Genomic DNA, 27,406 nt, shown 5'->3' on the forward strand with positions numbered 1-27,406 from the left:
ATGGCACAGAAAATGAACGGACAGTGCACCAATACATCTCTGGGTAAGATTTCAGAAAATATTTAAAGCTCTTTTGTTTGTTTGTTTTTTGTTTTCATCCTCAGGCGTATTGTTGGAGATGGATATTTATCCAGCGTACACGAATTTCGATGTTTCCTTTTTGCCTTTTTTCATTTAGCTTTCATCAACATCCTTATCATCATAAATGTTTAATAGATAGAACATTGCTGAATTACAAATCTCTCTCGGGATCTGAGGTTATGTTCAGATTCTTTTTCTAGCCAATTTCCTGCACCAGGTTGATTATTTAGTTTGGGCAGAGTAGCTGTTTTTGATAGGGGTGATATGGGCGGTTGCCCAGGGCGGCATCTTGGTGGGGGGCGGCTTCACGAGCATCGGCAAAAAAACAAAAACAAAACAGTTGCTCGTACTCATGCTGCCCCAACATCAGCCAGCGCATTTTGGGGATGGCATAGGCACCGATCGGTTTTCTATCGCCCATTTGCTGGGAGTAAGGGCGCCCTCGTTTGCGCCTGCTGCTTGCGGCACAGGGAGGAGAGGGTGGGCTGCGGGGGATTCTCTGTCTGGCTGGAGCAGCATCTAATAACCAACTCGCAAAATAAAATAAAAACAAACCAACAAACACGAAAACACCAGACATTATGATACAGACTTTTTTCGTTTTTTCGAAATTCTATACGCGAAAAGTGAGCGCGAGAGCCCTCGGTGTGCCTGCTCGCTGCTGAAGTCAAAGTAAACTTTATTGTCATCTCCGCTACATACAGTCCAGTATATAGAGAGACGAGACGACGAGGCTCCAGTTACAGCAGTGCAAGTAAACAAACAATATTTATAAGAAGATTAAGAAAATAAATATACACTTTAGGACCAGGGGTAAAGGGATCAATAACAATTTAAAATTCATAATTTACAGTTTAGTCTGTTACTATTTTTACCATTTCTTCTTGGAGCAACTGTAATCCACGTTATTTCCTTAGGGATTAATATTTAAGTATTCTGATTCTGATTGTTTCAGGATGACCTGCCACATCTGCTTACCCGTATCTTTTGCTTGTTTCTTCTCCTCTTTTTTTCTGTTTTTTCTAAACTGAACACCTGATGACTTTGAACTTTTCTTGTTCATCTTCCATTGGTTTTAATTTTGCACTTCAGTATGAACATAAGTCCCCCAACTCAACCATCACCACAACATGACCTAATAGACCTACACCTTAGTTCACAGATTCGCTTTGTCGAGGGTGTATTTCTGGGATTTCGCACAACCCAGGATTGTGACTAGCCAGCATGAGTGGGTGGGAGGTATTATCCAACATTGTCCTTATCCTGGACAACATCCGGCTCTCAGACACCCTAACTGAGTCCAGCTCCATCCCCACAACATTACTGGTCTTGTGGATCCGTTTATTTTGTCTGTTAGTGTCTGTGACCCTCAACCTGCTACCCCAGCATGCCAGAGGGAATGTTCACCCATGGCACCAAACAGGCTAGGACCGCCCCTGTGGACAGACACTGGAGTCTAAAGAGAGTTTTGCTTGTTCCAAACTGTTGTAGTTTACCAGTTACTGAGGCCACTATACTCCTGGCAATGCTCCAAGCTTAGATGCCCCCGATCTTTGGTTCAATGTAATATAATTTGGAGGTTTACAGGTAGTCTTTGGACTTATTAGCTCTCTTTTTCCTCGCACTGTAAATTTTGGGACATTATATAAATTGGTATGTGCTTTTCCCAATCAGCCAACCAAATCAAATGACTGAATTTGACTGGAATTGGCAAATGAGATGTTTTAGAGTAATATTAACATTGAAAAAAATACCCAGTTAAACTCCTAATGTAGAAATTATAAAATAACTGTTTTTGGTTTATTTCTCTTTGGGTATTTTATGATCCAGGCTCATGTTTTAAATATATATCTTCTTTGTATGAATTCTCTCTTCCCATCAGCTAATACGTACCATGGGCTGATAAACCAAGGATCCACATGTTACTTGAACAGTGTGCTGCAGGTGCTGTTCATGACCAAAGACTTCAGAGAGGCTGTGAAAAAGTTTGTTGTCCAGCTTTAAGCATGATTCTGTATTTATCATATATGAAGTTTACGGTGCATTTTTAATCACTCATGTTTACTTCCTGTGTAGGTACTCTGAAAAAAATCCTAACACTGAATTCCTTGATCATGATTTGAAAGTCTTATTTGATGACTTGCAGAACTATACAGCATACACATATAAAATAACAAACAAGCTGGGCATCGACAACGGTACAGAACAACAAAACCTTTTTAACACTGTAAACTCCTGAGCACTGTATAACTTTAAAATAATTTAAAATAATACATACATAATTTAAAATAATTATTAAAATATTATAAAAATGGAAAATTGTAGGGTAAAATTACAAAATGACTTCTTTTAAAAAATAATAATAATATGCATTTGTCACAGTGAATGAACAGCGTAATGCTGCAGAGTACTTTGAGAGGGTTTTAAGAATGACCAGTCCTGATGCATCAAAGGTAAGGTCTTCATCGATGCCAAAGGATATCTATATCTATACACTGGATCAAAATATCCCTTTTTAATTGTGGAGTCTTTGCCTTAGAGTATAAAATGCTTTGAACAACTTTTGTTGTGAACAAATGCTTTCTAATTATAACTGAAAGAAAATGAACAGATTTTTGTGCATCTGTATTTTCAGATCTTCCACGGTCAGTTAGTAAACAAGACCACCTGCTCTAAAGGTCATATACAGACTGACAGAGATGCACCATTTTGGTATCTTCAGCTTTCACTGGTGGATTCCTGCAGTGTGGTAAGGATCTGACAAGATGCAAACTTGTCAGCATGTTCTGTCTGTCAGGACATGACAGCTGTGAGAAATTGTTTTGACCTTACATGCTTTTGTCAATTACAGATATATAATATTTTCCGATTTTCAGTAAATAATAACTGTTTTACTTTCATTTTATCCACTTTCTATAAAAAGCACAACACTCATTTTTTTCACTGCGTAAATTGTGTTACACTTTATCACTTTGTTAATATTTTAGTATACATCATTTACACATCATTATTGCATAAATCAAACGATTTCTTTGTGGAGGAGTACTGACATGATAATTCCTGTAGCTACAGTGCTATAAAAATGAAATAGTTGTTGAACCATGTTAAGTACCATGGCCTAAGTACAGACTTCATTATAAAACCTAAAACCTATAAAATAACTTTTGGGGTGTCTAAATGATTGATTTAGGACTGCTTTATTTAATTTAAAAATACACAATTTATCTAGTTTTGCCTATATGTGTACTGGTTAGATTTTTTCTTTTCACTTTTCTCTTAAACAATACATCTTAACCTTTGAGTCTGACCTAATAAAGTTAATGTGTCATGTTAAAAACCTTCTTCTTCAAGAAAAATTCTTCACCTCATTTCACTGGTCAGCACATCTTTGTCAGAGCTGATTTTAAATAACATTTTTCAGGTGAAGGGCATTGAAGAGTTCTTTAAAACTTCAGATTTCTGCGGAGAAAATCAGATTTACTGTGAGCAGTGTGGTGACAAAGTTGATGCTACTATGGTGAGTTTAAAGAAAAGTTTTTGATTGTTTTATGATTCATTGAATACAATTACTCAAACATATTAACATGTATTGGGAACAGACAAGCTCCCCGAGGCAACTGTTGTTGTGATTTGGTGCTTTATGAATATAAAATATAATTGAATTGAATTGAATGTTTTTCATTCAGACAGCTGTAATAAAGGATCATCCAGATGTTTTGTGTCTGCTGCTGAAGAGGTTTGAGTTCAACTATAATTACATATCATACATCAACTCTTATGTGGATGTTCCTGAAACCCTGCAGATACCAGAGGTACATGTATAGTATATTTTAATATTTAATCAATATCATTTTCATTGTCTTTGCTCATTCTGATGGCTGTCATTTTTTCTTTGGGGATCAGAATCAGAAATATGAACTGTATGCAGTTGTGGATCATTTTGGGGATCTGAAAGGTGGACATTACACCGCAACAATCAAGATCCAGGAGGAACACGGAAACAGATGGCATCATTTTCAAGATACCAGAGTCACAGAGGTAAGACTGATAACTTTTTCACTGTTGATACTAAAACATGCTCCTAAATCACTGTGTTGCACAATTACTTGTATGCCTTACAGTGGCAAGACAGATCCATCATGTTATGCTTGATTATTTTTTCCATCATCAGCTTGTCTATCAGCCATTCCAGCTGAATAACACTGAGAGGTATGTTTTTGTGCTTGTTTCCCTGACTGTATATATTTTTCCATTTATTTTTCCATTGTAGTTCAAATATTACTTGAAAGTTGGTATGAATACATACATACATACAATATGTATACAATGCAGGGAATAAGCACTGAAGGCATGTACAGCTATCTTTCTTTTGGTGCCTGAATCGTTTGTGAAAATTGTTTTATATTAAATAATTTTGTAAAGTAGCAAAACAAGAGCACTGCGATAGACAGGATGTACCCTGCCTCTTGTCTGTGGTAGATTGGATAGGCTCGAGACCCCCACAAGTCTGATAAGGATAAGCGAAAGAGAATGGAGAATTAATGGCAAAACAAGCGTTTTGTAAAAAGTAAAAGGTGGTATCAAATTATATTTAAAATATACTGAAATACCCATTATGCAGAATGTCCATTTTCTGTGTAGCTTTATCAATAATAATATTGAATTACAAAATTTATTTTAAAATTTGTAAAAATTCTGCAAATTATAAGTAATTGAGATTCTTAAATGACTGGTAGAGAGTAAATGGTGCAAAATTAGCATCCAAATATTGGAGTAGATGTAGAAATAAGCTGGTTTGCAAAACCCTGACAATGATAATTGAAACTCAATGCACTTCACAGGGAAAATGAAGACACATAAAACAAAGTGCAAAAATTGGGTTTACAAAAATGCTGTTATGTAAGCCATACATTTAAATTTATTTGAAAATGAATTAAATGCTTTTTTCCATTAGATCCCAGAGTGCATATCTTCTTTTTTACAGAAAAAGTAAAGGTAAGGACAAACTGTTTTTAAAAAAAAATACTTAACTGGTTTTCGTAGTGAGTACATGAAATGTTTGCATACCTAATTTCTAATTCGTCTCCCAGATGCTGCTGCTGAAGTGGTCAAGGAGATGCGCAGCCTGGCCATGTCAAATATGCAGGTCATACATGAGGGAGCAGCCCAAATTCCACAGGTAAGATTTATCACTGTAGGCAACTCTGAAATCCTTTTACATACTGTAAAGACGTTGCAGTTTGTGCATCTGTGTGATAGTTTGTAATTTGTAAAATAATTTCTCACTCTTAGGACCTCAGTCAGTTTCAGCTTGGTATCATGATAGGAAGCTACCTGTGCAAAAAGGCCATGAAATTTTTTAACTACTAAAGAGTCCACAATCAATTGTCCACTTAGTCATAGTGAAAAGAACTTTTAATGCTTTAGCATTCCAAGACATTTTGGACAATTTAATGCGCCCAACTTTATGGAAACAGCTTCGGGGCAGTCATGTCTCTCTGTTTCCTGTTTTATTGTAAAGGTCTTGTTTCCTTGTTCAATGTATCTAGTTGTGCTTCCCCTGTGGCGTCATGTTAATTTGTGTCAGCTGTGTCCCTTGTGTGTTCTCACTTCTCTTGTTATCTGTGTAATTAATTTGTGTTTTTTATGCCATTTGTATGTTTTGTCTTGTGTTCAGAACAATGGACTGAATTCCATCGCAAAAAGTCTGCCTTTAAGGTCCAGCAAGCAACGTTTTCCATCAAGTTCAACTGGCAACTCAGGAAGTCCAGAAAGCCCTCGAACTGTATCAATTCGTAGGATAAAGGTTGTTGAAGATCTTTTGTTTGTATTTAAGGACAAAAGCATAATGACTGTGACTTTAAAGATGGACTTTGTCAATGAAAGAGGTATCGATGATGCTGGTGTGTCAAGGGAGGTTTACACTGCATTTTGGGAGCAATTTGTGGAACAGTGTGAAGGTGAAACAGAGCGAGTTCCAAGGCTGAGGCCTGACTTTTGTGAGGCTGAATGGCAAGCGGTTGGTCAAATTTGGGTGAAAGGATTTCTAGACCATGGTGTCTTTCCAGTGAGGCTATCAAAGGCTTTCATTTTAGCCTGCATTCATGGAATTGACTCAGTCAGTATAGACATTCTGATGACATCGTTTCTCAACTATGTCGCTCCTGTTGAGAGATCAGCAGTTGAAAATGCTCTCCAGGGCACAATGGGTGAAAGTGATGACGAGGACCTGCTTGACCTTTTCACAAGGATGGGCTCCCACTCCCTACCCCCTAAGACCAACATACAACTTGCCATTGAAAGAATGGCTCATAAGGCCATTCTGCAAGAGCCAAAGTACATAGTTGATTGCTTCTCCACACCTATGGTATGTCTACAGCAGAAACTGTCAGACAAGGAAAGGGTTTTGTCTCTGTATGAGACAAAGAAGGCCACAGGCAAAAGAGTATTGCAACTGTTTGAAACAACAAACATGGTGCTGTCTCAAAGAGAACATACCATCTTTACTTATCTTCAGCATTATGTCAAAACTGCTGATGAAACTAAAGCTGAAAAAATCCTGCGTTTCTGCACTGGGTCTTCTGTCATTTGTGTTGACAAAATTCTTGTGTCCTTTAATGCTGAAACTGGGCTCAGAAGAAGGCCTGTTGGTCATACTTGTGACGCTACCCTTCATATACCGTGCACTTACAGTTCTTACCCTGAATTCCGCACAGAGTTTGACAACATTCTTTCCAGCAATTACTTTGAAATGTACGTAATTTAAACTCAATAGAAGTGCTTTAAAGAAAAATACTTAAACCTGTAATTGTTCCATTGTTATAAAGAGAAAAGTATGCTTCTACAGTGAGTATTTCTAAAACTGGCCAGCTTACACCAAAGAAATCTAGATCAATGAACAGTACAACAGGCATAAAGAAAAAGATGTACATATGATTTGGGGGTAAAAGGTCCATTAAATTATTAAAATAACTGAAGGGTAATGTTGATGATCATGTTTACAAATCTACAAGCTAATGTAGCCTGTGTGAAATGTGGCCTAAAAAGAATGTCTCGTAACAATAAGCCCAAGTTTGCTTGATTAGCTTTCAGAATTTTTATGTAACATATGTTTTATGATACTACACTTGATCTTGCCTCACAGCAAGAAGGTTCTGAGTTCGATTCCACCATCAGACCAGGGTCTTTCTGTGTGGAGTTTGCATGTTTTTGTTTACGTTGGTTCTCTCTCGGTCCTCCGGCTTCCTCCTACAGTTCAAAGACCTTCATACCTTTCTGATCTTTTAAATTGGTACACTCCAGCAAGATCACTGAGATCTGCGGATCAAATGCTTCTAACTGTCCCGAGGTCCAGATAAGAGCACAGAGGAGACCAGGCCTTTGCTGTGACTGCTCCTAAATTGTAGAACAAACTGTCCCTTTTCATCAGAACCTCCCCAACGTTAGACACTTTCAAAATCTGTCTGAAAACCGACTTTTATTCCTTGGCTATTAAATCAGAATGAGTTTTGTACTACTTTTATTTGTCTTATTCTTCTCATTTTATACTACTTTTTCTTCATTTTTATTATGTCTTCCTATGTTTTTATCTCTTTTAATTATCTTAAATGTACAGCACCTTGGTCAACAGCTGTTGTTTTAAATGTGCAATATAAATAAATTTTACTTTGACTTTGTCTGTAGTATGTAGTTTAAAAAATAAATGTTTGAATATATTTCAACTTATTTGTCCTGTACTTCAGAAATGTACTATCACATCCTCACAAAAGGGGTGACTGATGTCAGTGTAGCATTTTTAATTAACTTACAGTTCCTAAAAGGCCGACAGCACAGGTGTTTTAAAAAAAATGTTACATTTGGCTAAATTCATATACTGAAATAGAAAGTTCAAAAGATCAAAAAAAAAATTTTCTGTTGACACGCAGTTATTAGCCAAAGCTAGTCTAGAATCACACAAAAATTTTGAATTAAATTAAAACAATTCTATTTTTAGATTGGCTTTGTGTTTAAAGTCAGGTTTCACAAAGTGAATCCCCTCGAGTTCTGGTACCCCTTTTTAAGTACCATTTGTGTGACATACCAAGTGTTTGATGATACCAAGTGTGTAATATCATCAAATTTTAAGAACATTTTCTGCTTGACCATCTCTGATTTGCATAAATTTTTTATAGACTAAAATTTGGACATTTATAATGAGTTCTGTGAAATTTTAGCTTCACATATCAAGAACTTTTCAAGATATATATATATTTTTAAAGATGGGCTGTTGAGCAACAATCAGGCCTTTTTTTTCCACACGTTGAAATCTGCTGCGATGTTTAAACATGAATATCTCAAAAACTATTAAGGCAATAACCCTGGAAAACTAAGAAGCTTGGAAAGAAGACCTGAATGACTGGGAACATCCACAGAAAGAAAACCCTGGAATTTTCACTCACGTTTCTTACCATCAAAATGAATCCGGATCTGTAATAACAGATGCATCAAAAAGTACCTGAGTATTAGCTAGTTAAAATGTGAAAAAAAGAAAACCCCAATCCATCCTATAATGTGTAATATGTGAGGACACAAACTAATAAAAGACATCGCATTCTAAAAGTCAACCAGTCACATTTTTTGAGTGGTATATAGTTCTATTTTACAGCAATGCAAAATTAAGCATTTAAAATATTCAGGTACCATTTTTATTTTGATTACAGGTCGATTATAAAGGGGTAATAATAGGGTTACAAGAGGGAAACGAGTGAGATAATTTCTAAGTTAATACTATGCAATTACCAAAGTAATAATCATGTAATAGCCAAGTAATATCACGGTATCAAGCGTGGTTACAGTTAAGTAATGGTAAGCTGAAATTTATGTAACTGGATAATAATAATAATAATAATTATATATATATATATATATATATATATATATATGAACAACTCCCTCTTTTTGTGTTGATTACATGGTATACAATAAGAGCTTTTTCTTTACTTAATAATTCACTCCACTTGCCAATTTTTAAAAAGGTATGCCAGCTAATATTTGAGCCTACAAATATACCCTTGTTTTAAAAACCTTACTAATTTTTCATTATACATTTAAATTATTAATTAACTTCTGAAACACTTTGCACCATTTCTTTAAAGTGCAGCATTTTGTTTGGTAGCGCAGTTTTGTAGAAAACTGAAAGTAAAACTAAATAAAACCAATGACTTTATTCAGAACCTGGAAAATACCTGATCCAACAAGTTGCAACACCACCCAGTAAGCGACTCCGGGGTGACGGCATGGCCGCAGGATATCTGTGCTCTGAGACCCTGGTCTCCTTCCACTGGAGCTGAGAGGAACAACAATAAGCGCAGACAGTGAACTAAACAGTGTGGAAAAGCCTGCCCGGTGTTAAAGAGAACCTACTTTGCTCAAAGGCCGAATTTAGCACAAAATTAAAACTTGTGTATGGGATGCCACTTCATTTGGTTTTAATTGGGATAACCAGTGCATTTATTATAATAATTCCAAATCAAATCATACACAGTTATTAAAAAGAGAAGACATGAATGAAGGGACTTCAATTATGATTATTAATTTTTATTTCTTATGTAACGGATCCAGATCATCGGGCCTGTTGACGAATTTCAGCGTCGTGTCTCTGGGGTCGTATCTTTTCTCTTCAGTCATTTTAGCTCAGAAGCTCTCTGCTCCGTCCTCTCCGTTGATAAACAAGCTCTGTTTATGCAGTAAAGTGAAGTGAACACAGAGGCTACCGTGTTATCACCACTGACAGCACCAAGACTTGTTTTTAACTTTCAGTTTCCCCCAGCAGTTACCAGAAGTCACGTGAAATAGCGCTGTGTAGCAGGTCTGTGTTCTTCTATGTTTATTTCACTTTATTTACTCTTTAGCACTGATGGTGAGGGCAGCAGTTTTTTTTTATGCTAATAAATAAGAGTAATAAAAATAAACAAATAGCCTAGGTATTTTACAGTGGCGTTTATACAGAGTTTTTTTTGCAGCCCTGACTTTTAATGAAATGCGCATGAGAAGGGAACAGCTGGTAAACAAACACGCCCACTCATCATGAACTGGCATATTAGGTGATTTCCAGCTATAAAAGAGTGTGACATCCAAAAAGGAAATGCATTTACACACTGAACAATTGAGTGTGTAAATGGTGAGGGATGCACAGCACAGGCACTATAGGTAAACTGCTTCTCACAAACACCATTAAAAGATTTGTTTTTCATCGTTTGTTTGTTTTTACAAAAAAAAAGCCGAATTTGCATTTTGTAGAGGAAATCTAATATATCCAACCCACTTTTTTATACAGCTATGTAAAATTTAAAAAGAAAAAGAAGACGCGTGAGTGGTAAAAACAATCATTTAGATGAAAGTGAAAGTGAATACTCAGCCCTATGACGTCAGACCCAGAAGTACCTTATTAGCGTCCGCAGCAGAAGCGGAGGGAGCGCACAGGATGGGAAAGCTGTACCAGGTCGTGGTTTCTGGAGTAAGGGGTGGGAAGGTGACCGTCGACCTGAGCAACACTGAGGAGCAGTTTAAGAGCATGACAGTGGAGCAGCTGAGGGAAAAAATAAGACAGAAGTTTCCGGAGACTGCAGGTAAATACACCGAAACACCCATTAGCCTACATTATCGACACGATGAACGAGCTCAGTGTAATTTTCGGAATCTTGGTTTAATATTGTTCAGGTTGTTCCAAAATTTCCTTTTAAAAAGATATTTCATTTGTTATGGCGGATCAAGACTATCAGTAGCGGTTTTAGATACGGGCGACACGGGCGGCATCACGGGCATCGGCAAAAAAAAAAATGCTGATAGTCATGCTGCACCGACGTCAGCCAGGAAATGTCATAGGCACCGATCGGTTTTCTATCGCCCATTTGCTGGGAGTAAGGGCACCCCCCGTTTGCGAGGTGCGCGTGCTGCTTGCGGCACAGGGAGGAGAGGGCGGGGCGGCCGGGGATTCTCTGGCTGGCTGGAGCAGCATCTAATAACCAACTCGCAAAATAAAGCAAAATAAAAACAAACCAACAAACACGAAAACACCAGACATTATAATACAGACTTATAATTTGCACCGATGTTTTTTCGAAATTCTATACACGAAAAGTGAGCGCGAGAGCCCTCGGTGCGCCTGCTCGCTGCTGAAGTCAAAGTAAACTTTATTGTCATCTCCGCTACATACAGTCCAGTATATAGAGAGACGAGAGGACGAGGCTCCAGTTACAGCAGTGCAAGTAAACAAACAATAAATATAAGAAGAGTGAGAAAATAAATATACACTTTAGGACCAGGGGTAAAGAGATCAATAACAATTTAAAATTTATAATTTACAGTTGATTTAAAGTCTCACACACAACCCGTCGAAAAGGGAGGGGGCCCTGCTGCTTCCAAATAGACCACATTTCATTTATAATGTTGTAAATCCAAGCCCATCATGTAGTCATGATTTGAATCCTGGGTTGTGTGAAATCCCAGAAATAAACCCTAGACAAAGTGAATCTGTGAACTAAGGTGTAGGTCTGTTAGGTTATGTTGTGGTGATCCTCGGATTGAGGGAGTTCATACTGGAGTGCAAAATTAAAACTAATGGAAGATGGACAAGAAAAGTTCAAAGCCATCAGATTCTCAGTTTAGAAAAAAGAAAAGAAGAGGAGGAGAAATGAGCAAAAGATACGGGTAAGCAGATGTGTCATTGGATAATGGCAGGTCATCCTGAAACAATCAGAATCAGAATACTTTATTAATCCCTAAGGAAATAATGTGGGTTACCGTTGCTCCAAGAAGAAATGGTAAAAATAGCAACAGTAACAGACTAAACTCCAAACAATACAATATGTTACAGATTTTAATATTAAATAGTCATTGTCAATTGTTGATTTGTCCTGTTCTCATTGTATGACGAATTATGATGGCTGTTTGGTGGCCATTTGCATACTATGCATACTCTCTGTCTTCATATATGTGTGTGTGTGTGTACAACAGTTTATGTTAATGTACAATCCTTAATATGTTTTGTGTGTGTGTGTGTGCGCGCGTGTGTGTGTGTGTGTTTGTTGGGGGGGGCGGGGGGGGGTGCCAGAGGGAGTGTTTGCCCAGAGACCGCCACTGAAGACTATTATTAGATTATGAAGCTTTGTTTATTTATTTATTGATAAGAAGCATTTTAGTAGCATTTTGCTATAGATTTATTTAATTATTTAGTTTAGTAAAGTGGATCGTTAACACAGAAAAAGTAGTAACTCTCTTATTCTCTCTCTCTCTCACTCGCTCTGTGTGTGTGTGTGTTAGATGGGAATCTGCGGCTGATATTCACAGACAAGAATCTGGATGAAGACAAGAAGGCACTGTCTGAATATGGAATCCAGCATATGTCTGTTATCCAAGTAGTGCTGAGACTTCCCGGAGGACTGAGAGCTTGACTGAGACAGGCTCCACCTACAGCTGCCAATGCCGTTGACTCCTCCTGAAAACTCCTGCCACTGTTTACCGTACATATAAGACTTGTTTTAAATCACTTTTGATACAGTCATTTTTCACTGATGAATAAAATAAAATTGTATTATTTCAAATGTGTCATCTTTGATTAAGCATGCATATTTGGAGGTCCTTGGAAAACAGAAGCCGTATTAATAAGTTAAATAAATGCAGGGCACATTTTCTCACAAATACTGTAGCCTAAGGTATATCCACCAGTGGGTTCCCTGAATCATGAACAAGAAGCATAGTTCAATTCAATTCAATTCAATTTTATTTATGTAGCGCCAAATCACAACAAAAGTCGCCTCAAGGCGCTTCATAGATACAAAGAAAACCCCAACAATCATATGACCCCCTATGAGCAAGCACTTTGGCGACAGTTGGAAGTAAAAACTCCCTTTTAACAGGAAGAAACCTCCGGCAGAACCAGGCTCAGGGAGGGGCGGGGCCATCTGCTGCGACCAGTTGGGGTGAGAGATGGAAGACAGGATAAAAGACATGCTGTGGAAGAGAGACAGAGGTTAATAACAGATATGATTCAATGCAGAGAGGTCTGTTAATACATAGTGAGTGAGAAAGGTGACTGGAAAGGAAAAACTCAATGCATCATGGGAATCCCCGGCAGCCTATGTCTATTGCAGCATAACTAAGGGAGGATTCAGGGTCACCTGGTCCAGCCCTAACTATATGCTTTAGCAAAAAGGAAAGTTTGAAGCCTAATCTTGAAAGTAGAGATAGTGTCTGTCTCCCGAATCCAAACTGGAAGCTGGTTCCACAGAAGAGGGGCCTGAAAACTGAAGGCTCTCCCTCCCATTCTACTTTTAAATACTCTAGGAACAACAAGTAGGCCTGCAGAGCGAGAGCGAAGTGCTTTAATAGGGTGATATGGTACTACAAGGTCATTAAGATAAGATGGGGCCTGATTATTTAAGACCTTGTATGTGAGGAGCAGGATTTTGAACTCAATTCTGGATTTAACAGGAAGCCAATGAAGGGAAGCCAAAACAGGAGAAATATGCTCTCTCTTTCTAGTCCCTGTCAGTACTCTTGCTGCAGCATTTTGGATTAGCTGAAGGCTTTTCAGGGAGTTTTTTGGACATCCTGATAATAATGAATTGCAGTAGTCCAGCCTGGAAGTAATAAATGCATGAACTAGTTTTTCAGCATCACTCTGAGACAGGATATTTCTAATTTTAGAGATGTTGCGCAAATGGAAGAAAGCAGTCTTACATATTTGTTTAATATGTGCGTTGAAGGACATGTCCTGGTCAAAAATGACTCCAAGGTTCCTCACAGCGTTACTGGAGGCCAAGGTAATGCCATCCAGAGTAAGAATCTGGTTAGATACCATATTTCTAAGCTTTTCAGGGCCGAGTACAATAACCTCAGTTTGATCTGAATTAAGAAGCAGAAAGTTAGCAGCCATCCAGGTCTTTATGTCTTTAAGACATTTCTGCAGTTTAACTAATTGGTGTGTGTTATCTGGCTTCATGGACAGATAGAGCTGGGTGTCAACTGCATAGCAGTGAAAATGTATGCTATGTCTTCTAATGATGCTGCCTAAGGGAAGCATGTATAATGTAAACAGAATTGGTCCTAGCACTGAACCCTGTAGAACACTTTTGACCTCAGTGTGTGAAGAGGACTCTCCCTTTACATGTACAAATTAGATAGATATGATACAAACCACTGCAGTGCAGTACCTGTAAAACCTACAGCATGTTCTAATCGCTCTAATAGGATATTATGGTCAACAGTATCGAATGCTGCACTAAGGTCTAGCAGGACAAGCACAGAGATGAGTCCACTGTCAGAGGCCATAAGAGGATCATTTGTAACCTTCACTAAAGCTGTTTCTGTGCTGTGATGAGCTCTGAAACCTGACTGAAACTCTTCAAATAAGCCATTCCTCTGCAGATGATCTGTTAGCTGTTTGACAACTACTCTTTCAAGGATTTTTGATATGAAAGGAAGGTTGGAGATTGACCTATAATTAGCTAAGACTGCTGGGTCTAGAGATGGCTTTTTGAGTAAAAGTTTAACTACAGCCACCTCGAAGGCCTGTGGTACATAGCCGATTATTAGAGATAGGTTGATCATATTTAAGATCGAAGAATTAATTAATGGCAGGAATTCTTTGAGCAGTTTTGTAGGAATGGGGTCTAAAAGACACATTGATGGTTTGAACGTGTAGACTGAAAGTCTGTGATAAAAATTATTCCATGGATAAAAACACTTGCTGCATTTCAAAGTGGCGTAGATGATGTAGATGGATACTTTTCACAACACATATTTTCTTATGGAGGTATATTAACACCATAGTATAAGCTGTGTACTGTATAAAAATGAAATCCAAAGGAAACTTTACGCCCTGCTTCGTTTAATTACTTCGTGTGCTGCGTTCACAGTCTTATTTAAATTTCAAATTCAACCCAATTGATCTTACACTAATTTCAGGTCCTAAGCTAAAAATAAATGCCGGAACTAAAGTGTAGAAGGAGTCCATGTTAAAAGCTCCTGGGTTAATTCACATGTGTTTTTAAGACAGGACATGTAACGTGTTCTTCATTCACATTTTTAATAATCGGGTTCTGAAAAGGAAATAACTGTATATAATTGTCAGTCATAGCTGTCTTTTGATGATTTCGAGATTTCCAACACAGCATGAATGCAACATTGCAGCAACTCGACTAGAAGAGAAAGAGAAAGTATTCCGGGGCTTTTAAATTCACTTAATCTGCCGGTCGCAGTTTGCTTGTTTGCTTGTTGGCGTCGAGAGTAAACTAAATAGTTTCTAAAGGTTTGTACGTGTTGTTGTTGTTTAGTTGCTGTTTAGTGTTTTCTTACCGCTATTAATTGCGGTTTATTTCTTTTTAAGGTGAGGTTTCTTTAGCAGTGCAGAAGTGAAGTGATCGCAGGACGGCACGGAAAATGAGCGGACACAACAGAGGTATTGTTTATAACAAATATTTCAACGATTTTAGAAAATATTTAGAGGTTTTTTTGTTTTCCTACTCAGACGTATTGTTGAAGTTGTACAATTATCCAGCGTACAGAAATTTCGATTTCCTTTTTGTCTTTTTAGTACTCATGTAATTGGAGTGCTGGCTTTTTTCCATTTAGCCTACATCAACATCCTTATCATCATAAATGTTTAATAGACAGAAAACTGCTGAATTATAGATCTCTCTTAGAATTTCTGAAGTTATTTTCAGATTCTTTTTTCTAACCAATTTCCTGCACTAGGTTGATTACTTAGTTTGGACAGACACTGGACTCTAAAGAAAGAGTTTTGCTTGTTCTAGTTTACCACTTACTAAAGCCACTACACTCCTGGCAATGCTCCAAGCCTAAATAGCCCTGATCTATAGGTCAACGTAATTTATTTTGGAAGTTTACAGGCAGTTCTTTGGACTTATTAGCTCTCTTTATCCCTGCACTGTAAATTTTGGAACACAATATAAATCAGCACGTGCTTTCCCAATCAGCCGATCACATCAAAGAAATTATTTTATAGTAATATCAATATTGGAAATAAATACCCAGTTAAACTCATAATATATGTATATGTAAAAAAAAAATAATTCCCCACTCGCCACTGTGGGCGGTCAATCCTTCAAGCTCGGGTCCTCTACCAGAGGCCTGGGAGCTTGAGGGTCCTGCGCAGTATCTTAGCTGTTCCCAGGACTGCGCTCTTCTGGACAGAGATCTCCGATGTTATTCCCAGGATCTGCTGGAGCCACTCGCCTAGCTTGGGAGTCACCGCACCTAGTGCTCCGATTACCACGGGGACCACCGTTACCTTCACCCTCCACATCCTCTCGAGCTCTTCTCTGAGCCCTTGGTATTTCTCCAGCTTCTCGTGTTCCTTCTTCCTGATATTGCTGTCATTCGGAACCGCTACATCGATCACTACGGCCGTCTTCTTCTGTTTGTCTACCACCACTATGTCCGGTTGGTTAGCCACCACCATTTTGTCCGTCTGTATCTGGAAGTCCCACAGGATCTTAGCTCGGTCATTCTCCACCACCCTTGGGGGCATCTCCCATTTTGACCTCGGGACTTCCAGGTTATACTCGGCACAGATGTTCCTGTACACTATGCCGGCCACTTGGTTATGGCGTTCCATGTATGCCTTGCCTGCTAGCATCTTGCACCCTGCTGTTATGTGCTGGATTGTCTCTGGGGCATCTTTACACAGCCTGCACCTGGGGTCTTGCCTGGTGTGATAGACCCCAGCCTCTATGGATCTTGTGCTCAGAGCTTGTTCTTGTGCTGCCATGATTAGTGCCTCTGTGCTGTCTTTCAGTCCAGCTTTGTCCAGCCACTGGTAGGATTTCTGGATATCAGCCACCTCCTCTATCTGCCGGTGGTACATACCGTGCAGGGGCTTGTCCTTCCATGATGGTTCCTCGTCTCCCTCCTCTTTCTTGGGTTTCTGCTGCCTGAGGTATTCACTGAGCACTCGGTCAGTTGGGGCCATCTTCCCAATGTATTCTTGGATGTTCGTTGTCTCATCCTGGACTGTGGTGCTGACACTCACCAGTCCCCGGCCCCCTTCCTTCCGCTTAGCGTACAGCCTCAGGGTGCTGGACTTGGGGTGAAACCCTCCATGCATGGTGAGGAGCTTTCTTGTCTTTATGTCAGTGGCTTCTATCTCCTCCTTTGGCCAGCCTATTACCCCAGCAGGGTACCTGATCACGGGCAGGGCGTACGTGTTGATGGCCCGGATCTTGTTCTTACCATTCAGCTGACTCCTCAGGACTTGCCTGACCCTCTGCAGGTACTTGGTGGTTGCAGCTTTTCTAGCGGCCTCTTCATGGTTCCCATTTGCTTGCGGGATCCCCAGGTACTTGTAACTGTCCTCTATGTCTGCAATGTTGCCTTCTGGTAGTTCAATCCCCTCAGTTCTGACTACCTTCCCTCTCTTTGTTGCCATCCGGCTACACTTCTCCAGTCCGAACGACATTCCAATGTCATTGCTGTATAGCCTGGTAGTGTGGATCAGTGAATCGATGTCTCGTTCACTCTTGGCATACAGCTTGATGTCATCCATGTACAGGAGGTGGCTGACAACTGCTCCGTTCCGTAGTCGGTATCCGTAGCCAGTCTTGTTAATGATCTCACTGAGGGGGTTCAGGCCTATGCAGAACAGCAGTGGGGACAGAGCATCTCCTTGGTAGATCCCGCACTTGATGGTGACTTGTGCTATGGGCTTGGAGTTGGCCTCTAGTGTTGTACGCCACATCCCCATTGAGTTCCTGATGAAGGCTCTTAGGGTCCCATTCATCTTGTACAATTCTAGGCATTCCAGTATCCAGCTGTGGGGCATTGAGTCATAGGCCTTCTTGTAATCAATCCAGGCAGTGCACAGGTTGGTCAGTCTGGTCTTGCAGTCTCGGCTGATTGTTCTGTCTACCAGTAGCTGGTGTTTTGCGCCTCTGGTATTCTTGCCAATTCCTTTCTGTGTCCCGCTCATGTATTGACCCATGTGCCTGTTCATCTTAGCCGATATGATGCCTGACAGGAGCTTCCATGTAGTACTGAGGCAGGTTATTGGTCGGTAGTTGGAGGGGACCGGTCCCTTCTTGGGGTCCTTGGGGATCAGGACCGTCCGGCCTTCAGTTAGCCATTCCGGGTGTTTCTCGTTAACTAGCAGCTGGTTCATTTGTGCTGCCAGACGCTCGTGGAGTGCAGTCAGCTTCTTCAGCCAGTAGGCGTGAACCATGTCGGGCCCTGGTGCTGTCCAACTCTTCATACTGGAGACCCTTTCTTGGATATCTGCCACTGTGATGGTTACTGGACCCTGTTCAGGGAGGTCGCTGTGGTCTGCCCTCAGATCCTCTAGCCACTGAGCATTGCCGTTATGGGTTGCATCCTTCTCCCATATGCTCTTCCAGTATTGCTCCGTCTCCAGCCTTGGTGGTGCTGTTCTCTTATTGTTCCCTTGCCACTGAGAGTACACCTTTGCTGGTTCTGTGGAGAACAGCTGGTTTATTCTCCTGCCTTCTATCTCTCTGGTGTACCTCCTCAAGCGGCTGGCCAAGGCTGTGAGTCTTTGCTTGGCAGTTTCCAAGGCCTCAGGTATGGACAGCTTGCTGTATTTCTTAGGCACCTTATTTGTCGCACCTTGCTGCAACTCCGACTCTCAACTCAAGTTGAACAGCGACAAGGGGCAGTACCCTCCATGGAGAAGGAGGCTAGAGGGCAAGATCAAAGTAGCCAACTAACGGAGTTGCAGAAAGGTGCGACAAATAAGGTGCCTAAGAAATACAGCAAGCTGTCCATACCTGAGGCCTTGGAAACTGCCAAGCAAAGACTCACAGCCTTGGCCAGCCGCTTGAGGAGGTACACCAGAGAGATAGAAGGCAGGAGAATAAACCAGCTGTTCTCCACAGAACCAGCAAAGGTGTACTCTCAGTGGCAAGGGAACAATAAGAGAACAGCACCACCAAGGCTGGAGACGGAGCAATACTGGAAGAGCATATGGGAGAAGGATGCAACCCATAACGGCAATGCTCAGTGGCTAGAGGATCTGAGGGCAGACCACAGCGACCTCCCTGAACAGGGTCCAGTAACCATCACAGTGGCAGATATCCAAGAAAGGGTCTCCAGTATGAAGAGTTGGACAGCACCAGGGCCCGACATGGTTCACGCCTACTGGCTGAAGAAGCTGACTGCACTCCACGAGCGTCTGGCAGCACAAATGAACCAGCTGCTAGTTAACGAGAAACACCCGGAATGGCTAACTGAAGGCCGGACGGTCCTGATCCCCAAGGACCCCAAGAAGGGACCGGTCCCCTCCAACTACCGACCAATAACCTGCCTCAGTACTACATGGAAGCTCCTGTCAGGCATCATATCGGCTAAGATGAACAGGCACATGGGTCAATACATGAGCGGGACACAGAAAGGAATTGGCAAGAATACCAGAGGCGCAAAACACCAGCTACTGGTAGACAGAACAATCAGCCGAGACTGCAAGACCAGACTGACCAACCTGTGCACTGCCTGGATTGATTACAAGAAGGCCTATGACTCAATGCCCCACAGCTGGATACTGGAATGCCTAGAATTGTACAAGATGAATGGGACCCTAAGAGCCTTCATCAGGAACTCAATGGGGATGTGGCGTACAACACTAGAGGCCAACTCCAAGCCCATAGCACAAGTCACCATCAAGTGCGGGATCTACCAAGGAGATGCTCTGTCCCCACTGCTGTTCTGCATAGGCCTGAACCCCCTCAGTGAGATCATTAACAAGACTGGCTACGGATACCGACTACGGAACGGAGCAGTTGTCAGCCACCTCCTGTACATGGATGACATCAAGCTGTATGCCAAGAGTGAACGAGACATCGATTCACTGATCCACACTACCAGGCTATACAGCAATGACATTGGAATGTCGTTCGGACTGGAGAAGTGTAGCCGGATGGCAACAAAGAGAGGGAAGGTAGTCAGAACTGAGGGGATTGAACTACCAGAAGGCAACATTGCAGACATAGAGGACAGTTACAAGTACCTGGGGATCCCGCAAGCAAATGGGAACCATGAAGAGGCCGCTAGAAAAGCTGCAACCACCAAGTACCTGCAGAGGGTCAGGCAAGTCCTGAGGAGTCAGCTGAATGGTAAGAACAAGATCCGGGCCATCAACACGTACGCCCTGCCCGTGATCAGGTACCCTGCTGGGGTAATAGGCTGGCCAAAGGAGGAGATAGAAGCCACTGACATAAAGACAAGAAAGCTCCTCACCATGCATGGAGGGTTTCACCCCAAGTCCAGCACCCTGAGGCTGTACGCTAAGCGGAAGGAAGGGGGCCGGGGACTGGTGAGTGTCAGCACCACAGTCCAGGATGAGACAACGAACATCCAAGAATACATTGGGAAGATGGCCCCAACTGACCGAGTGCTCAGTGAATACCTCAGGCAGCAGAAACCCAAGAAAGAGGAGGGAGACGAGGAACCATCATGGAAGGACAAGCCCCTGCACGGTATGTACCACCGGCAGATAGAGGAGGTGGCTGATATCCAGAAATCCTACCAGTGGCTGGACAAAGCTGGACTGAAAGACAGCACAGAGGCACTAATCATGGCAGCACAAGAACAAGCTCTGAGCACAAGATCCATAGAGGCTGGGGTCTATCACACCAGGCAAGACCCCAGGTGCAGGCTGTGTAAAGATGCCCCAGAGACAATCCAGCACATAACAGCAGGGTGCAAGATGCTAGCAGGCAAGGCATACATGGAACGCCATAACCAAGTGGCCGGCATAGTGTACAGGAACATCTGTGCCGAGTATAACCTGGAAGTCCCGAGGTCAAAATGGGAGATGCCCCCAAGGGTGGTGGAGAATGACCGAGCTAAGATCCTGTGGGACTTCCAGATACAGACGGACAAAATGGTGGTGGCTAACCAACCGGACATAGTGGTGGTAGACAAACAGAAGAAGACGGCCGTAGTGATCGATGTAGCGGTTCCGAATGACAGCAATATCAGGAAGAAGGAACACGAGAAGCTGGAGAAATACCAAGGGCTCAGAGAAGAGCTCGAGAGGATGTGGAGGGTGAAGGTAACGGTGGTCCCCGTGGTAATCGGAGCACTAGGTGCGGTGACTCCCAAGCTAGGCGAGTGGCTCCAGCAGATCCTGGGAATAACATCGGAGATCTCTGTCCAGAAGAGCGCAGTCCTGGGAACAGCTAAGATACTGCGCAGGACCCTCAAGCTCCCAGGCCTCTGGTAGAGGACCCGAGCTTGAAGGATTGACCGTCCACAGGGGCGTGCTGGGTGTTTAGTTATATATATATATTGGTTTGACTGTTTTGGATTGTTTCTCTTCTATGGTATTTTATGATCAAGACTAACGTTTTAAATATATAGCTTCTTTGCATGCATTCTTTCTTCCCATCAGCTAACAGGTACCATGGTCTGATGAAACAAGGATCCACATGTTACTTGAACAGTGTGCTGCAGGTGCTGTTCATGACCAAAGACTTCAGAGAGGCTGTGAAAAAGTTTGTTGTCCAGCTTTAAGTGTGATTCTGTATTTATCATATATGAAGTTTAGGATGCATTTGTTAATCACTCATGTTTACTTCCTGTGTAGGTACTCTGAAAAAAATCCTAACACTGACTTCCTTGATCATCATCTGAAAGTCTTATTTGATAACTTACATAAGGATACAACATACACATATAAAATAACAAAGAAGATGGGCATCAACAATGGTACAGAACAACAAAACTTTTTTAACACTGTAAATTCCTGAGCACTGTATAACTTTAAACATATTACTATTATTTATTCAAATGTTTCATCATTATAACAATGGAAAATTGTAGGTTGAAATTACAAAATGACTTAAAAATAATAATAACATGCATTTATCACAGTGAATGAACAGCAGGATGCTGCAGAGTACTTTGAGAGGATTTTAAGAATGACCAGTCCTGATGCATCAGAGGTAAGGTCTTCATTGATATATCTATACACTGGATCAATATATAACTTTTTAATTCAGGGGTCTTTGTCTTACAGTATAAAATGCTTTGTCAACTTTTGTTGTGAACAAATGCTATCTAATTATAACTGAAAGAAAATGAACAGATTTTTGTGCATCTGTATTTTCAGATCTTTCACGGTCAGTTAGCAAACAAGACCACCTGTTCTAAAAGTCATATACAGACTGATGGAGATGCACCATTTTGGCATCTTCCTCTTTCACTGGTGGATTCCTGCAGTGAAGACTACAGTGTGGTAAGGATCTGACAAGCTGCAAACTTCTCTGCATGTTTCTATTCTCAGGATGTAGCAGCTGTGAGAAATTGTTTTGACCTCACATCCTTTTGCCAGTAAAAGATATATAATCTTTTCATATTTCGCTCAGTAAATGATGACTGTTTTATTCTATCCACTGCATTTAGCTTTGCTTAAGTGGATTCTGTGCAGTGCTTTGTCTGATTATGTAGCAGGAAAATGTATAGCAATGATCTCTGAAAAAAATGGAATCCTGAAGATTTTTTATACTAATCATGGCCTCTCTGACTTGCACTAACGTATCTTTGGGTTTCACAATTTATATTAAATTAAAATTAAAGCAATAAGATATAAAGCACACATTCGACACTTTGAATCAATCTTAGATAGTATATATGCTGACTTTGTCATGAAAGAACAAGCAAATAGTCCTGATCTCACCAAAAAATTGCTTGTCAGTCAGTTGTCCAATTAATTTGAAAAAGTGGGATCTGTGTCCAAAAAAAAGCTGTAATTTTGATACAGGTCATACAAAATTATTTTTAAAAATCATTGAATTAAACCTGAAAGTCTGCACTTCAGTCACATACTGACTGATTTACAATCCACTGTGGTGGTGTACGGAGGCAAAACTACAAAAAAAAGCTGGTGTGGCAATTTTATATCAGGTAACTGGTTAAGCTAAAAATTATTTAAATCAGCTCCTACAGTCCAAATGAATGCTAACATGAGAAGTTGTATATATGTTTACTGGTTTGGATTTTTTTCACTTTTCTCTTAAGCAATATATCTTAACCTTTGAGTCTGAATTAATAAAGTTAGTAGGTCATGTTTAAATCTTCCTCCTCGTGGAAACATTCTTCACTTCACTGGTCATCACATGATTGTTTGAGCTGATTTTAAATAACATGGGTGTATTTATTTTTCAGGAAGAAGGAATTGGAGAGTTTTTTAAACCTTCAGATTTCTGTGGAGAAAATCAGATGTACTGTGAGCAGTGTGATGACAAAGTTGATGCTACTATGGTGAGTATAAAGAAGTTTATGATTGTTTTATGATTCATTAAATACAATTACTCAAGCATATTAACATGTATTGGGAACAGACAAACTCCTTGAGGCAACTGTTATTGTGATTTCGTGTTGTATGAATAAAACTGAACTGAATTGAATGTTTTTCATTCAGACAGATGTAATAAAGCATCATCCAGATGTTTTGTGTCTGATGCTGAAGAGGTTTGAGTTCAACTATAATTACATGTCATACATCAAAATCACCTGTTCTGTGAAGGTTCCCTACAGGCTGCAGATACCAGAGGTATTTTTAGTATTTTATCACAATCCTGTTTGTTTTCTTCAGTCATTCTGATGCTTTCTGTTTTTCCTTTGGTAATCAGAGTCAGACATATGAACTGTATGCGTTTGTGGATCATTTTGGGGATCTGAGAGGTGGACATTACAGTGCAACAATCAAGATCCAGGAGGAACATGGAGACAAATGGTATCAATTTGATGATACCATTGTCACAGAGGTAGGACTAAACACTCATTCATTGTTGATACAAAAAATAGTTTACATTACTCATGACTTACAGTGGCCAAACAAATCCATCATGTCAAACTTTATTATTTTTTCCATCATCAGGCTGACTATCAGCCATTCCAGCTGGATACCACTGAGAGGTAAGTTTTTGTGCTTTGTATCCTCACTGTACATTATTTTCCAATTATTTCATAACTTTTCACGTTCGCATCCATGGCCGTTCTAGAAATCTATATATATGTGGGCAGACATAAATGTAGCTAATCTAGCTTTTAGGGTAACTGAGGCACGCAAACCCCCTGACCTCATTAAAAACAAAAGAAGAAAAAATAAAATAAAATATTGCTCGTGAGATTCTAACAACAACAAAAAAACATGAAATTTACCTTAATTGGATGTCCTACATTAAATATGTTTAAACCCAACAATAGTACTACTCACTATTCCCAATATTAACAAAATTAAAAAAGGGTAGGCCAAGTTATATATATATTAAAAAAGACAATACATAGACAATACATAATACATGCATAGTAATAAAAAAATTGTAGATTGTAGATTGGATGCGCTTAAACAGAGCACAGAGGAAAAGAATAAACGAGACATGAAACCAGCTGATATTTCAGCTACTGTAGTAATTCTTATCCATATTCAGTTTGTCTATTATTCTATTTATTATCTATTATTTTCTTTAACAACTTCAAAAAGTTTGACTTAAGGGGGCAGGATGTTTGTTTCAGGGGGCAACGCCCCCTCTTGCCCCAGCGTAGAGTCGCATTTGTATCAAACAAAACATGCATTCAATACACTTTTCTCAAATATACTGTGCTACATGTTAAAGTATTGTTTCAACTCTATCCCTAAAACTCTCCTGTGCAAAAGCGAAAATAATAAAATGAATGAAGAAAATGTAAACAGGTGTATCTTTAAATATTTACGCTATTAGAAAAATATCAACATACACAGACACATATTAATAAGTCAGAAAACACTGCTGCAAAAAATAAATCTGTTTTAAAATATTAGCCAAATAAATCACTGCATGCGACAGTAACATATATCATATTTGTCCATTAGGTTCCAGACTGCATATCTTCTGTTTTACAGGAAAAAGAAAGGTAAGAGCAGATATTTTATTGTGGTTTCTTCAGCTGTTTGGTGCCTGCATGACTTTGTTTTTGCTTTGTGCTTCATGCCTTAGATACTGGTATTCAAGAGTCCACAGATGTGTCCATCAGTGAACCACCCACCATCAGTAGTGAATATGATCAGAGTCAAGATGGGAAAAATAAGAGAAAGAGAGAAGACGCGGAGGAGAAAGACACCGAGGATAATCCAAAGGCTGCTCGCTTACAAGAAGCAGGGGGATCACCTGACACCCCTTGTAATGTGGATCCTCCGGACAAAGAACTAAATAAGGACAATGGAACCACTGGAAGTGATGACCTGGATCAAAAACATACAGAAGTGGATGATGCTAAAAAGAACAGGCCAGAAATTAATCCTGATTTTAAACTTGATGTCAGTGACACATCAGCAGTATGTGATGAACTAAACAGACAGTATGAGATGAGTAAATTAATGGATGGTAAATCAGATAAAGCCGAAGATAAACAGTCAGAGAAAAAAAGCCATGCAGATCCTCCAGCTGTTAGAGAGAACATATATGAACATCAGGAGGATAAACAAACAGTTGAAATTTATTACGACTGTAGTCACACTGAGGAGGCGAAAACAAAAACAGATTTTCAAAACGATGCAAAAGGAAAGATTAGTGCTGATAAACCAACAGCAGTGATGTGCTGTGACACACTTCGAAATAAAGAAACAGTTGATGTTAGAAAAGAAAACACAATAAAAGATGATCAGATTCATGAACATGGATACAGTGATACATTGAACATGCAGGATATCAGTGTTACACATTCAAATAATGATGCTTGTGTAGAGAGAGAAATCAGTGATATGGAGGAGGACAGGACAGAAATAAAAGGAGCTAATAAAGGTGACCACAGTAATTTTGGGGAAAACACAGCAGAGAAGGTAATTGGTGCTGCTAAAACACAAAAAGATGTTGATGTGGAGGAAGAATATGAAGGAAATACTGAACAAATTCAGATAAGAGAGAAATCCCTTCAGAGACCAGCAGGATCAGAAACTATAGAAATACAGAAAGAAAACCAGGATTTTGGTACTAATGAAAAAACAAAAGCAGAGAATTGTCAACCAAAGGTCAGCACTGAGATTAAGGAAATCACAGAAGGAGGACGTGGTTCACAGAAGTCAGGAAACGTTCAAATAACTTCTGTAGAAAAAAAGCAGAACCCTGATGGAGAGCATTCTGGGACAAAGCTGAAGAACACGGGAATAGAAACTGTAGAGAAAACCTCACAGGGCAGCTCTGAGAGACATGTCAAAAATAATGAAGGAAAGACTGAAACTAAAGTGCAGGCAAACAATGCTATCAAGCCTGGAGGAGTTAAACCGAATGAGTCAAGTTTGCCAGAGCAGCAGAAAAGAAGAACCAAAAGAGAAGAACAAAAACATAATGACACAAGTTCTTCAATATACAACAAAAATCATGAAATGGATGATGGAGAAATAGAACCTGCAGGTTCAGAATATGATGAAACAAATGAGACATGTGGGTGCATCCCATTAAGAAAAAAAAAAAGAAAAGAAAAGAAAGAAAGAAAAAACAGTGGCAGCACAGAAAGAAAATTAAAAACAAAACAAAAGAAAACTACTGGGTTTTTTGCGCAGGCAAGGAAAAAACTGAAAAGGCCACACCAGAATTTGGAGTCAGATTAAGTTGAAATATTTTTTAAAAGATTATATATTTTACAAGCCTCCACTTGTGATAATTCAGCATAAATGAATCATCTTTATTTGAAGACATTATAAGCAGGCCACAGAGATCAGTAGCATACAAGCCATATGCGGAGCTCTTTAATAAGTGTAACTATCTTGATTTTGATTTAATTGGAGAATGCAGTATGTGTGTTATCAGCAAGAAGAAAGAGGCAAGAAAACAAAAACAAAACAAACAACAACAAAAAAAAACATACCAGTATATTTTTATTATTTTAAGCAGCTTTAGAATCATTTGCTGTGAAAAAGAAAACACGATTTTTGCTATTTTTTTTACTCTATCCCATTTAATTGTGATTTTGCGACATAAACCCTGTTTCACTGTGATGCAGTTTGTTAAATGACCAGACTGATTTCTTAAAAATATTGTTTCCCGGTTTAATATTTCCCAGTATTGTTTTTAATATCAGTTTTTTCATGTGACCGTTCCTCTTTTCTTGGATTTTAGTATAAATGGTATAAATGGTAATCTGTTTTGAGGCAAAAATAATATTTCCACTAGTGGCATATTTTTGTTTAATTTTCACTGAAGGGAACACAAGTATAAATGTTACACTGAAACTAGTGGTTGTAAGTTATTGTTTGCAAAAACCTGATGTCACACTGAAGAAATGACAGACTATTTAAGATTTAGTTAATGGAAAATTCTTATTCTTATTCTTATTC

General features: G+C 39.7%; 3 protein-coding genes across 4 annotated transcripts; all 3 read left to right on the top strand.

Moving 5' to 3' along the window:
* LOC146636462 (uncharacterized) lies at positions 1-27,080 on the top strand. The gene is made up of 12 exons (XM_085350339.1): positions 1-43; positions 1,964-2,066; positions 2,158-2,279; positions 2,464-2,534; positions 22,202-22,327; positions 23,257-23,352; positions 23,513-23,644; positions 23,724-23,858; positions 23,972-24,009; positions 24,947-24,987; positions 25,071-26,513; positions 27,073-27,080. Exons 1-12 carry the CDS (start codon positions 1-3, stop codon positions 27,078-27,080), a joined length of 2,358 nt encoding a protein of 785 aa, XP_085206465.1.
* LOC146636463 (uncharacterized) lies at positions 2,882-6,847 on the top strand. The gene is made up of 5 exons (XM_085349872.1): positions 2,882-2,890; positions 3,503-3,598; positions 3,768-3,893; positions 3,985-4,119; positions 5,759-6,847. Exons 1-5 carry the CDS (start codon positions 2,882-2,884, stop codon positions 6,845-6,847), a joined length of 1,455 nt encoding a protein of 484 aa, XP_085205998.1.
* On the top strand, positions 10,544-12,561 carry LOC146636464 (uncharacterized). Of its 2 annotated transcripts, XM_085349536.1 has the most exons (3): positions 10,544-10,688; positions 11,648-11,650; positions 12,382-12,561. In XM_085349536.1, the coding sequence occupies exons 1-3, from the start codon at positions 10,544-10,546 to the stop codon at positions 12,510-12,512; spliced, it is 279 nt and encodes a 92-aa protein (XP_085205662.1). In that variant the 3' UTR covers positions 12,513-12,561. The 2 variants fall into 2 exon arrangements, with proteins under 2 accessions (XP_085205662.1, XP_085205661.1); XM_085349535.1 differs by lacking the exon at positions 11,648-11,650.
* Positions 27,081-27,406: the final 326 nt, after the last annotated feature.

Source organism: Diplotaxodon limnothrissa, linkage group LG3 (assembly GCF_057381915.1).
Source record: "Diplotaxodon limnothrissa isolate DT_005_m linkage group LG3, D_limnothrissa_male_GT1.1, whole genome shotgun sequence".
In the NCBI taxonomy this organism is placed as follows: domain Eukaryota; kingdom Metazoa; phylum Chordata; class Actinopteri; order Cichliformes; family Cichlidae; genus Diplotaxodon; species Diplotaxodon limnothrissa.

What these genes read in the sequence shown, in the direction of transcription:
- LOC146636464 (XM_085349536.1), top strand. Translation starts at nt 10,544, where the DNA reads ATGGGAAAGCTGTACCAGGTCGTGGTTTCTGGAGTAAGGGGTGGGAAG.
- LOC146636463 (XM_085349872.1), top strand. An exon ending in ACAAAGTTGATGCTACTATG is followed by an intron (nt 3,599 to 3,767) that starts GTGAGTTTAAAG and finishes TTTTTCATTCAG; the next exon opens with ACAGCTGTAATAAAGGATCA. An exon ending in AAACCCTGCAGATACCAGAG is followed by an intron (nt 3,894 to 3,984) that starts GTACATGTATAG and finishes TTTGGGGATCAG; the next exon opens with AATCAGAAATATGAACTGTA.
- LOC146636462 (XM_085350339.1), top strand. Translation starts at nt 1, where the DNA reads ATGGCACAGAAAATGAACGGACAGTGCACCAATACATCTCTGG. An exon ending in GTGCACCAATACATCTCTGG is followed by an intron (nt 44 to 1,963) that starts GTAAGATTTCAG and finishes TCTTCCCATCAG; the next exon opens with CTAATACGTACCATGGGCTG. An exon ending in TTCAGAGAGGCTGTGAAAAA is followed by an intron (nt 2,067 to 2,157) that starts GTTTGTTGTCCA and finishes CTTCCTGTGTAG; the next exon opens with GTACTCTGAAAAAAATCCTA.